This window comes from Pseudophryne corroboree, chromosome 5, assembly GCF_028390025.1.
Source record: "Pseudophryne corroboree isolate aPseCor3 chromosome 5, aPseCor3.hap2, whole genome shotgun sequence".
Lineage (NCBI taxonomy): Eukaryota > Metazoa > Chordata > Amphibia > Anura > Myobatrachidae > Pseudophryne > Pseudophryne corroboree.
Genome location: NC_086448.1, coordinates 521,034,283 through 521,047,913, shown reverse-complemented (window position 1 = coordinate 521,047,913; position 13,631 = coordinate 521,034,283). Strand labels below are relative to the sequence as shown.

Below are 13,631 nucleotides of genomic sequence, written 5' to 3'. Positions count from 1 at the left end.
GCTCTGTCTCTAATTTCAACCTGTACCCCTGAGATATTATCTGCAGGATCCAGGGATTTACCTGCGAGTGAGCCCACTGCGCGCTGTAATTCTTGAGACGACCGCCTACCGCCCCCGAGTCCGCTTGCGAAGCCCCAGCGTCATGCTGAGGCTTTTGTAGAAGCCGGGGAGGGCTTCTGTTCCTGGGAAGGAGCTGCCTGTTGCTGTCTCTTCCCTCGTCCTCTGCCTCGTGGCAGATATGAATAGCCCTTTGCTCTCTTATTTTTAAAGGAACGAAAAGGCTGCGGTTGAAAGGTCGGTGCCTTTTTCTGTTGGGGAGTGACTTGAGGTAGAAAGGTGGATTTCCCGGCCGTAGCCGTGGCCACCAAATCCGATAGACCGACCCCAAATAACTCCTCTACGCATCGCCTGTCCACTGTCGTGTCCATAAAGCTCTTCTGGCCGAAATGGACATAGCACTTACCCGTGATGCCAGTGTGCAGATATCTCTCTGTGCATCACGCATATCAAGAAATGCATCCTTTATTTGTTCTAACGACAGTAAAATATTGTCCCTGTCCAGGGTATCAATATTTTCGATCAGGGACTCTGACCAAACTACCCCAGCACTGCACATCCAGGCAGTCGCAATAGCTGGTCGTAGTATAACACCTGCATGTGTGTATATACCTTTTTGGATATTTTCCATCCTCCTATCTGATGGATCTTTAAGTGCGGCCGTCTCAGGAGAGGGTAACGCCACTTGTTTTGATAAGCGTGTTAGCGCTTTGTCCACCCTAGGAGGTGTTTCCCAGCGCTCCCTAACCTCTAGCGGGAAAGGGTATAAAGCCAATAACTTCTTTGAAATTAGCAGTTTTTTATCGGGGCACCCCACGCTTCATCACACACGTCATTTAATTCTTCTGATTTGGTAAAAACTACTGGTAGTTTTTTCACACCCCACATAATACCCTGTTTAGTGGTACCTGTAGTATCAGCTAAATGTAACATCTCCTTTATTGCCAAAATCATATAACGTGTGGCCCTTTTGGAAAATACGGTTGATTCGTCACCTTCACTACCGGAATCAGTGCCTGTGTCTGGGTCTGTGTCGACCGACTGAGGCAAGGGGCGTTTTACAGCCCCTGACGGTGTTTGAGGCGCCTGGACAGGCACTAAGTGAGTGTCCGGCCGCCTCATGTCGGCAAACGACTGCTTAAGCGAGTTGACGCTATCCCGTAATTCCACAAATAAGGCATCCATTCTGGTGTCGACCCCCTAGAAGGTGACATCCTCATATTTGGCAATTGCTCCGCCTCCACACCAATAACGTCCTCATACATGTCGACACACACGTACCGACACACAGCAGACACACAGGGAATGCTCTATACGAAGACAGGACTCACTAGCCCTTTGGGGAGACAGAGGGAGAGTCTGCCAGCACACACCAAAAAGCGCTATATATGACAGGGATAGCCTTATGATTAAGTGCTCCCTTATAGCTGCTTTTATATTAATATATTGCCATTTATTTTGCCCCCCCTCTCTGTTATACCCTGTTTCTGTAGTGCAGTGCAGGGGAGAGACCTGGGAGCCTTCCTGACCAGCGGAGCTGTGACAGAAAATGGCGCCGTGTGCTGAGGAGATAGGCCCCGCCCCTTTTCCGGCGGGCTCGTCTCCCGCTATTTAGTACATTTAGGCAGGGGTAAATATCTCCATATAGCCTCTGGGGCTATATGTGAGGTATTTTTAGCCTTTTTAAAGGTTTACATTTGCCTCCCAGGGCGCCCCCCCCCAGCGCCCTGCACCCTCAGTGACTGCCGTGTGAAGTGTGCTGAGAGGAAAATGGCGCACAGCTGCAGTGCTGTGCGCTACCTTAAGAAGACTGCAGGAGTCTTCAGCCGCCGATTCTGGACCTCTTCTTGCTTCAGCATCTGTGAGGGGGCCGGCGGCGTGGCTCCGGTGACCATCCAGGCTGTACCTGTGATCGTCCCTCTGGAGCTTCATGTCCAGTAGCCAAGAAGCCAATCCATCCTGCACGCAGGTGAGTTCACTTCTTCTCCCCTCTGTCCCTCGTTGCAGTGATCCTGTTGCCAGCAGGAATCACTGTAAAATAAAAAACCTAAGCTAAACTCTCTAAGCAGCTCTTTATGAGAGCCACCTAGAATTGCACCCTTCTCGGCCGGGCACAAAAATCTAACTGGAGTCTGGAGGAGGGTCATAGGGGGAGGAGCCAGTACACACCACCTGACCTGTAAAAGCTTTACTTTTGTGCCCTGTCTCCTGCGGAGCCGCTATTCCCCATGGTCCTTTCAGGAACCCCAGCATCCACTTAGGACGATAGAGAAAAGGTGTTTCATATAAATCATGGCTGAAAAGATTAAACATAAAAAAACAAACAAAAAAGAAGTTTATTTTTGTTGTTGTTTGTATATAACAGGAATGTACCAGAGCCATAATTCTGTATTACATCAAGGGGTCTGGTACTCCAGGTCGACAACAAAAAGGTCGACACACCTTAGGTCGACATGGAAAAAGGTCGACATGAGCTTTTTATGTTTTTTGGGTGTCGTTTTCTTTGTAGAGTGACGGGGAACCCCAATTAGTGCACAGTGTCCCCTCGCAGGCACGGTGCCTCGCTCCGCTACCGCTCGGCACAGATTACCGTTCCAATCGTAGTCCACGTGGATCGTTAAATATAGAAAGGTTCCAAAAAAGAAAAAGAAAATAGTGAAAAACTCATGTCGACCTTTTCCATGTCGACCTTGTTCATGTCGACCTTTTGCCCATGTCGGATCCAGTCCTTCAGAGGATCCGACATCAACTGAATACACCTAATAGAATCAAAATTGATTCCTGAATTGTTAATACTAATAAACATTAAATTATGCCAACACCAAATAGACAAAACTCAAAAGCTTTTTAATTTCCGAGATTACACAGTTGGTTAGTTCACGTCCAGATAAGTGAGAATTCCATTTATAGAAAGAGAGAATAGCAAAGCTGTGAACCTGCAAAATAGAGAATTTCCCCAAACCTAGCTAGAGCATGCAGGAAACCCTCATGGAGGTTGAAGTGGAGGGAGATTCCATAACGTGATAAGTAGCTTTGTTTCAAGCAGCAGTCGTCAGCATAAACATGGAAGCTGGGGCAACGTAAAATATGAATGCTTCTCTGCTTAAAACACACTGAAGTGTCAGCTACAAGAAAGAACGGCATACATGCTCAGAAATGGCTAGTCCAGTGGTTCCCAAACTTGTTCCTTAAAGGCACTGTTAGGCTGCCTTGAGGAACCTCTGGACTAGTCTAAACCTACAGAATGCATTGAAATTGGCAGTTCTGCAACAGGCTTCATGCAATTTGACAGAGATCACTAAATACTGCCAATGAGAATAGGTGACAAGTGGGTGCCCATATGTACAAAGCAGGTACCACCAGAGACTAATTTTCATTTGACATTACAGGGTATTGACCAAAGATTAACACGGCTATTATAAATCCATTTTGTCTCCACAATGTAGGTAAATAAAGTGGGGGGGAGGGGAAAGAGTAAAATGGTTGGATTATATATTTTTTTTATCGCCAATGCACATAAATATGCCCAAAAACAAAATCTCAGCGTTGACTGCATCCTCAACTTGACTCAATGTTTGCTATTTAATATAAACTTGCTTTTGTTTTTTAAAGGATATAACTTGTAAAAGGATACTGTACATAAGCACAGTGGTTCCATTCTGTGAAATGTCAAGATGCTATTGCCGGTCTATACTCACCCCTGCTGTGGAAACAAAGAACCAAACAGATATTGCTTTACTGAACACACAGAATACGCAACAAAACACTGCCACTTGGGCAGGACTTCTATTGACAGGCAAGGAATTATGAATAATGGAAATAAACAGTGTTTTAAAAATGAAGGAAATAAATGCCATTTGTAAATGCCTACAAATCTGCCAACTAACAGCTTGGTCAACATTTGTAGTAAAGTGGTTCCATCTAGTGGTCGAGATTAGCATATAATTATCATGGGGATTATCTAAAGGAAGTGTATTTTGGATAGCCACACTATCACTTTGATGCTCCAATAAATAGAACTTAATAAATATTGCTGCTAACACTTAAGTCAAAACCTGATTAGTTGCACAATATTAAATAACCTTATTATTAAAATAAGTATCTCCTAACATCACGGCTTTGCACAGGCTAAAGACTACAAATTGTAGTGTTGTTGATATGATACAGTGGCGGATTTAGGGGGGGGGGCACCAAGGCACGTGCCCCCCCTGTCATTTTTAATAGATGTTTTGTATTGTCCATGCTGCTGTGCGCACCCGCCCCCGACATGTCCCCCGCCGCTGTGCGCATCCGCCGCCGGCACCCGACATGTCCCCCTCAGTGGCGCACGCCCCCCTGATGAGTTGAATCTCCTGTTCTTGAGATGGAGACACAGCTGTCTCCATCTCAGGTAAAAGCCGCGATCGCGTTCGCGATCGCGACCGCGGAGCCGCTGCACTGCAGCGGCAGCAGAGAGCTACCATAGCTCTCTACTATAAACAGTCCGGAGGGGTGAAGGGGGAGCTGCTGGCTGCTCAAGTTCCCTCCGTCCTTACAGTGCTGCTAGCGCCTGGTGGAAGGGTAATTACATACTGTAACTGTATGTATGTTTGTATTTGTAGTAATTTATGTATGTGTGTATGTATGTGATTGTGTATGTATGTTTGGGTGTGTGTTTGTGTATATGTGTTTGTGTGTTACTCTGTGTGTATTATATGGTGCAATACTGCATGTCCCTGGTGCAGTAGTTCCCTGGGTGGAGACTGGCATGCACCCCTCCATGCAGTGGAAACCAGGTGGCACTTAGTAGCCTTTGTGAGTAAATCAATGTATTACAAAAGGCATAGTGTACCGATGTTTCAATGGGCGTTTTTTTCAAGGTGCTTTACTGTAGGCTTGAAGGAAAAAAAAACGCTTTATGTGGCGTTGAAACGTCGGTACACTATGCCTTTTGTACTGTAATACATTGATTTACTCACAGAGACCGCTGAGTACCGCCTGGTTCTACTGCATATGGGGGATGGGGGGGGGGGGGGCATGCCACCTATTACATATATGGAGGGCACCTTGGTATTAAGCAACATCTTCAGTGAGTGGATTAGATATATATATATATATATATATACACACACACACACACACACACACACACACACACACACACACACATGTACGTGCACACATACATACATACACACATACATACACACACCCACACATGGAAACCCCCCTCACTAAATCCTGCGTTTGCCCCTGCCCCTGCTCTCCTCTCCTGTCACCTGCTGCTGCTGTTCTGCTCACACGGAGGAGCCGAGCAGGAGGAGGAACTTTACAGATGCAGCCCGCCGCCGCTGGGGATCTCTGCTACCGATCTCCGGCGTGGTGCTGTGCTCCCCACTGACACCACGCCGTGTACGCTGTGCAGTGAAAGTGTACTACTCACACTCTCACTCTTAGCCGCCGGCGCTGATCCTCCCCTGCCTAATAACCAAAGGGAACCTGGTGCCCGCAACGTAATGTGAAGACATCACGCCATCCGCAGCAGCTGTCTTCTCCTGTACCCTTAGGACCTGTACCCGCCATGCGCTGTCGGCTCCTTCCAGTCCTCAGGTACCAGCCAGTGGGGCAAACCTGCTGTAAGGTATTTGCTCCAAAACAATGCCCACTGCCTTGACTATAATATAATACTACAAGTGCGTGGACTGTAATATAATGCTACAAGTGCCTGTAATATAATGCTACAATGCACTTGTAGAATTATATTATATCCCATGCATTGTAGCATTATATTACAGGCACTAGTAGCATTATATTACAGTCCATGCACTTGTAGTATTATAGTAAATGTGATGCCGGGAGGGAGGCATGGGCGTGCGATATTGTCAGGGAATGCTTCATTATTTAGATTATTTTGAATAGGAAAGTATGGTTTTTTGAGAATAGTATGTACAGTCACATCATGTGTATATAATATATTTTTCTTTCCTGAAACAAATGTTTTGTCCCTGTATCTCTACCTCAGCCCCCTCACCCTCCCTGTATCTCCCCCTCAGCCCCCTCACCCTCCCTGTAGCTCACCCTCAGTGTCCCTGTCCTCATCCTGTAAATCCCCCTCAGCGCCCTTACTCTCCCCCTCACCCTCCCTGTATCTCCCCCTCAGCGCCTTTATCCTCACCCTCCCTGTAACTCCCCCTCAGAGCACTCACCCTCTCTGTAACTATCCTCAGCGCCCTTACCCTCCCCATATTTCCCCCTCAATGCCCTTACCCTCACCCTCCTTGTAACTCTCCCTCAGCACCCTCACCCTCCTTGTATCTCACCCTCAGTACCCTTACCCTCACTCTTCCTGTGACTATCACTAAGCACTCTCCCCCTCCCTGTATCTCCCCCTCAGGGGGGGGGAGTGGGGGTAAACTGGGGAGAGAGAATGGTGCTGCTGTGAGCGGTCTTTTGCTGGGGGGGGAGGGAGTGGGGGTGACCTTCCTGCTGTCAATCTTCATGCGATCGCCCCTGCGATCGCTTTCTTCTGTGTTCTTGTCGTTGCCCAGCAACGGCCGTCGCTGAACAATAATGCGCCTGCGCATTGCGTCCGCTACGTATGTGCAGTTCCGACCCGTTCGCACGGCTGCGAAAACCAGCAGCGTGCGAACGTTTCGGAATGATCCCCATAAGGTATAAGAACTAACTGTGGACCTGTACCCCCTCCAGCAGTGCATTTCGATCATAGACACACTCGATACTCACATTGAGCACTTGACCACACCCCCTCACACAATTGGTCACACGCACTGAAACTTCGCCACGCCCACTCCACTTCTAACTCCACCCCTCCTTGATAGCACAACCACTTATGGTGCCCCCCCTGTCATTCTTTTCTGGATCCGCCCCTGATATGATAAATAAGACTATATCCAATTTATCAGAGATATATTTCATGTTGTTATAAAATCTGAGATGTTCTACTTACGTTTGTCCCAAGAGCTACCTTCACTTGTGCTAGCAGCATTATTCATGGCGTCTTTGATTACCTGAAATTGCTTATCTTTATCTGTTGGGATTAAAAACAGGAGAAAATTGGATCTGCCACACAGGAATAAAGCAGGGAAACACTCACTAGCCCTGTTTATAATAGCTTCACGGGGAGATGTGCTACCATATACACAACATACAGAGGCGAAGAACAAAAGTGACGGTACCGCGCAAAATGTCAGCTTGTAATTTATTTGCTTATTGTATAAAACCTGTATTGTCTTCCAAATTTATGTTTATTCCCTTTTACTTATGGTTTGAACTGTAAGTATTCTCAAAACTATCCAAAGAAAACAAAAAAAGAGAGACGTGTCACAGGCAAAACGTTTAACTATGTAAGATGATATATGCACAAAAATAGGATTTTGGTACTTACCAGGTAAATCCTTTTCTTTGAATCCATAGGGGTCACTGGAGTACTCTTGGGATATGGACGGTGTTAGCAAGGACAGGCACTGAATATTTTAATTTCAGTAACTCTGCTCCCTTCCATACTCCCAGAATACCTCAGTGTTTTTTCCTGAGGTGAACAGGAGCGATAGAGAGAATGAACAATGGAGAATTACCTATAACATTATAACATAACGGACAACAATAAAGTTGACACATAACGTAACTGACAACTAAACAGTTGACACCATAACCGATAAAATCGGTGAGAATGTGTTACCATAAGATCCACTGAATTTACCACAAACCAGGTAAAACTGCTCTGGATGGGCGTCCAGTACCCCCTATGGATTCAAATTAAAGGATTTACCTGGTAAGTACCAAAATCCTATTTTCTTTTTCATCCACTAGGGGTCACTGGAGTACTCTTGGGACGTACCAAAGCTTCCCTCGTGGGCGGGAGAGCTGTTTGGCACCTGTAACACTAGGCGGCCAAAGCTAGACGCTGATGCCGCAAACGAATGAAACTTGTAAAAGCGCACAAACGTGTGCACTGATGACCATGTTGTCAAAGTCAGAAAAATATCTCTATGCACACTACCATATTTTGCACCTCACACAGGTCCGTGCTGCGCATGCGTACGCTCTCCCGTACGTGCGCATACTCACAGTCGCGGGCACCCGCAGGCGCATGGTATGCGTATTTACGGTAGAGTTTATGCGATCGTAGCGTGCGACTCAATCATTACATATTTTCACTAATAATGTATTTTGTAGATCATGGTCCCTTTGATAGATTCTGAAAGTTTGGTTAATATAGAATGTTTATGAACAGAGGAATCCCTCTTTGTTTGATACGAAGGGTCAGACAGGAGTAATACAGTGGTGTTTAGTATCCATCGGAAGAATATTTAATTAGAAATATTCCGGTGTTGGTTTGAAGCAGATCAATCGCTCGTGCGAATAGTTATGGACATAAGAAGTTTATGAACATTTACTTTATTTGCACTTTATTACCCATGCGGCGGGAAACCCAGTTTCCCTCCCACCTGAGCAGTTGGAAATAGACATAGCCCACCTGTATGAATCAACCTATGACCTTTTGTTATAATGCGAAGCCGAATTCCTGTGTCCAATGAACAATGAGATTGTAGGGACCATTGAATTGTATTGTGTGTGGGGCATAAATAGGCAGGCCGACCATATCCAACTTCACTCTCTTCAACGGTTCTCATTGCTGATAATCGGGAGCTGGATATCGAGGCGCATGCGATCGTTTCCCCTTGTGCGTAAGTTTTCTCCGTAATCATATTGTCTTACTGTGAGCCATCATCTCTCTCTCTCTCTCTCTCTCTATCTCTCTCGTATTTTCCTTTAATTGTATTGTATTGTATTTCCTGTGTAGTTTATCTGGTTAGTTGGTTTATGTTATATTGTAGTGTATCATTTGTACTGTGATTCCTTTTGCAAGTATAATAGTTATAATACATATAATAGGTTTTGGACCCTAAGCCCAGGTATCTGTGTATTCTTTATAAGGGTTAAGTATTCTCTGAGCGTCGGTGACGCTCAAGCAGCTTTGTAGTTAATCAAGTTACACCAGGTTGCACTTACACTCTGTCTCTACACTAAGGTATACTGTGTATCTCATCGTTAAAGGTATAGATATAAAGGTTTAACGTTGTAAGAGTCTGCACCGCTGGTGATCTCCTCGTGGTCCCGAGCGTACGCTACGCTATAGCGAATCATTACGTTAGTCGGCAGCCAATAGCGTGCCTGCCTGTGATCACTGGGCCGTAAGCGAACGTGACGCTTGAGCGTCTCGACTACGGTTGAGCGATCGCTACACAACTTGCGTACCCTTACGGTACTTCTTACGTAGATAGCGTACAGTGTTCTTAGACCTCTTAAAGTGTTTTATATACGATAAATATTTAGCTTTATCAATTGGCGGCTCGCCCGTCCTTCACATATCTGCACTAGGTAGATCAGCAGACATTATCCCTCAGCAAAGGGCGGGAGGTTGTATCCCTCGTAGTGCTGACAGGATAAGCGTCTGCTTCGCTTAGGTAAAGAGTGCTGAAGGAATCCGGGAACCGGAGGTAAGAACAAAACGCTAGTGTCTTTTAAAACTGTCTATTTTTTTCTGTCTTGCGTACACACGCACGCACACATATATATCTGCATTTCCTTTTCTTTTTCATTTTCGTATATCACTCTCCTGTCTGCCAGTTTTATAGTTGATAGAAGTGCTAAAAGAGATTTGCCGTTATTTCATAGTTTAAAGTAAAGGTAATATAGTTAAAAGATAGACAAACACACAGTTTTGCCTGGGAGATAAGGCGAAGTCAGTGTGTTGTGTGGTAGATGATCAAGGATCATCTACATTGATAAAAGTATAAATTGTGTTACGGTGGATCTTTGCTTTGCGTATACGTGTCTCTAACAAAGACTTGCGTACGCAATCCAAAGGCCGACGCACGCAGCGTATATTACGCAACGGAGCGTCCGGTTACGCCCACGTAGCTCAAGTCACGATAAGTTGATTTTTAACGCAAAGCGATAAATAACGCGAGGCGAGAAATAACGCAAGTCTATTTTTGGGTGTCCGAAATTTTAATTAACAGATCCTGCTCCTAATTGGTAACACACCTGATCTGAAGAAAAATTTCTGCGCAGAAATAGAAATAGAAACAAAAGTGTACATGTGATGAGTGAGTGTTTTTACAATTTTTAAAGGTTGAACCACAAGAAAAGTCGAGTACTCGTGAGGTACATGCGTGTAAGTGACGTGCACGGTGGCTAGGGAGGCATCTCTGGTTAAATATACAATTTTGAGCATTAGAGTATAGCAGACCAGGAGGTCATACTGTAACAAGACCAGGAGGTCATACTGTAACAAGACCAGGAGGTCATAACAGACCAGGAGGTCCAGGTACAGCCGACAAGGAAGTCCGCTATACAGTTCACAGGCACAACACCGAGAAGGGTTGGTGCAACACCCATATAGGCCATATAAGCTCTGGCTGAAGGAATTCGCAGTCGTAAGTTTCGATTCCATTGGTCTTTCCGTACATAAGCTTAGTTGTTTGTGTACTGAACGACTGGACCGCACGTAAGTGTGTGCAGTAGTTAGTAATCTGACCTAATACCATTAGAGTAAAGGGGTCACAAACGCTATCTGTACACTCTAACGTGATTTGTGTAATTTTTTTATTTTAAGGGAAGTTCGCTGCTCACTCAGGAACTATCCAGCAACCAATAGTTACTGGAAAGAGTAAGTGTTCTTCGGATAACCCTCGCAGGTTCCAGTAAATAGAGGTTCAGGTCGCAGGGGCCCTAGGTCGAGTACGCCAGCACCATATCGGTGTGATCAGGTCGTATTGGTCGGCGTGGGCGAGTGAGTGGGGTACTCGGTAAACCGCCACCGTCAGCCTATTGTTGGCATTTGGTTTTGCGTAAAGGGTTGGCTAAATAAAGCAACACTTTCGAACTATGGGGGCCACTTGTTCAGGTAGGGGGCGATCAACCTCGGTTCGGGTTGATTCAGTGGTCCGACCAATTGGGTCGGCCAGGTATATAATGTGTGAGAAATATGGAAGTCACACAGAAACTTTATGTGATGAATGGGAGAGAATGACTGTACATGACGGGGAGAAATTCCCAAGAGTAGGGAGCTTCAGCTCAGAAGTGTTACAAAATTTAAGGAGGAGGATATGTCTCATAAAATCAACAAAGAGACGAATCCAGCATTATGATTATTTACAGTTGTGGCAACAGGAAGGTGAGATACAGAGAGGTTTGGCTCAGGCGGCGGGATCTGGCTCTAACAGAAAACTGATTGCCACGGCCCCACCGCCACCATATATATCAGGAGAGAAGTTGATTGCGGAGAAAGACGCACTAAGGTGTAACACAAAATCACTTAGTAACTGTGTAAATGTTAATGATAATGTTAACCCATTAACCCATGCAAGTATTAACCCGTGCAAGTTGTACCCTGTTTTGATCTTTCCTCAGGAGTGTGATCAAGAGGACGAATCGGCAACGATTTCAGCGCTCTCTCTAGCAGCCACCATAGCAGAGACCACAGTAGGCACAGCTCCACCCACGAGATTAGTAAAGGCCCCTAGCGGAGGGATAGGCGAGGTCGTATCAACTGGTAAGTACGGCACCATGCATTATGCTGAAACTATTTCACCACAGCCTGTAGAATCTACACAGAATGAGGTTGTTAGAATTACACCTGTTAGAGTAATAGCAGTGCCAAATGGGAAAACAGACGCATCAGGAGCCACTCCCATTAGGAACATTGCCATGTACACTCCATTTTCCCGAATGGAATTAAGGACCATAGTGTCTGAATTTCCTGACCCTAGAAAAGACTTAGTTGCCAGTCAAAAATACATCAGAGACTTAGGTAACACTGCAGAGCCCAACAATAAAGACTGGCAGATATTGCTGAGAGCATGTTTACCCTCAAATGTCGACGCAACTCAATTTTTAGCCGATTGCGGACTAGATCATGATGTACCTCTTACAGATGTGTACAACCAAGATAATGTGAAAAGAATAAACTTGCAGTTAAAAGAGTATTTCCCAGCAGTAGCTAAATGGAATAAGATATTCTCCATTAAACAGAAGGAGTCAGAGACAGCTGCAGAGTATTTTCACAGAGCATTATTAGAAATGGCAAAATACACAGGCATAGAGGACATTAAAACAGACACAAACCATCGGGAAGTAGCAGTATCGGTACTGATGGATGGTTTAAAAGAGTCATTGAAGACTAGGGTACAGACCACACAACCATGTTGGCGAGGTCTGTCTGTGGCTACTTTGAGAGAGGCTGCTATTGATCACGATAGAAACATCACCAGACACAGGGAACAACAAGGTGATAAATTAATGTCAGTAAGTATACAGGCTCTGACCACAAGGCAGCCTTTGTTTGTATCACCAAATCCTGTGGGTAAGTCAAGTATGGTTACTTGTTATTCTTGTCACAAACAGGGACACATGGCACGAGATTGTAGAGTAAAGAATCCACGAAACTCATACCAACCCCCTAGACAACGACACACGACATTGGGAGCAAGGTCCGCAGAAACTGAGTTATGAGCCACATACAGGGGAAACAAAAAGATATCCCCCAAACAGAGACTGGCATGCCTCTGGTAGTTCCCAACTATCTCCCTCACAAGTAGTTGCTGCCAGCGGGATTCAGGGAGGTCACCATACCCAATAGGGGTGTGGCCATACCTGTAATCTGCAGCCAGTAAAATTAATTGCCAACATTGGAAGTGAACCCGAGATCGCAATTAATGTAGCTGGTAAAACTTTAAACTTTCTTGTAGACCCAGGGGCGGCCAAGTCAGTGATAAATTCGACAGTGGGCATGAGAACCACTGGTAGGACAATTCCAGCCATGGGAGTAACAGGAGTAGTCCAGCACTACCCTGTTAGCAAACCAGCCGAGATTACAATAGGGCCTTTGCATACCAAGCATTCCTTTTTGCTGGCTGCATCGGCACCAACTAATCTCCTGGGAAGAGACTTACTGTGTAAAATGGGGTGCGTCATTTATTGTACTCCTGAAGGTGTATTCTTGGACATACCTGAGAAACACGCTCAGGAAGTGCGAGACATGTTAGACTCCCCATCAAAATTAATGTCACATACCATTATGACAAATAGGAATCCATCCCAAATAGAAGAGATGACATCTCAGATACCAGAGTCACTTTGGACAAAAGACGGACAAGACACTGGATTAATGGCAAACGTAGCTCCAGTAGTTGTACAAGTAAAAGATGGTAGGATAGCTCCAAAAATCCCACAGTACCCTCTGAAGCCAGAGGTGGAGTTAGGAGTTTACCCAGTAATAGAGCGCTTGCTACAACAGGGCATTCTGGTAAGAACGTCCAGCACTGCTAATAGTCCCATCTTCCCTGTGAAAAAGAGTGGGGGGAGGGGTTACAGACTAGTGCAGGATCTAAGGGGGATTAACAAAATAGTTGAGTCAGTTCCCCGTAGTGCCAAATCCAGCTGTCATCCTAATGCAAATCCCTCCCACTGCCAAATTTTTCACTGTTATTGACCTCTGCTCCGCTTTCTTTTCGGTACCTCTGCACCCTGACAGCCAATATTTGTTTGCATTCACATACAGAGGAGTC

General features: G+C 45.4%; 1 protein-coding gene across 2 annotated transcripts in view; it reads right to left on the bottom strand.

The window, feature by feature from the left end:
- SNRNP48 (small nuclear ribonucleoprotein U11/U12 subunit 48) overlaps window positions 1-13,631 on the bottom strand; it is a 60,077-nt gene that overhangs the window by 10,560 nt on the left and 35,886 nt on the right. For both annotated transcript variants that reach the window (XM_063923112.1, XM_063923115.1), the window contains exon 4: window positions 7,004-7,084. In XM_063923112.1, the coding sequence (XP_063779182.1) occupies window positions 7,004-7,084 (81 nt within the window). The remainder of the gene's footprint in view (window positions 1-7,003; window positions 7,085-13,631) is intronic.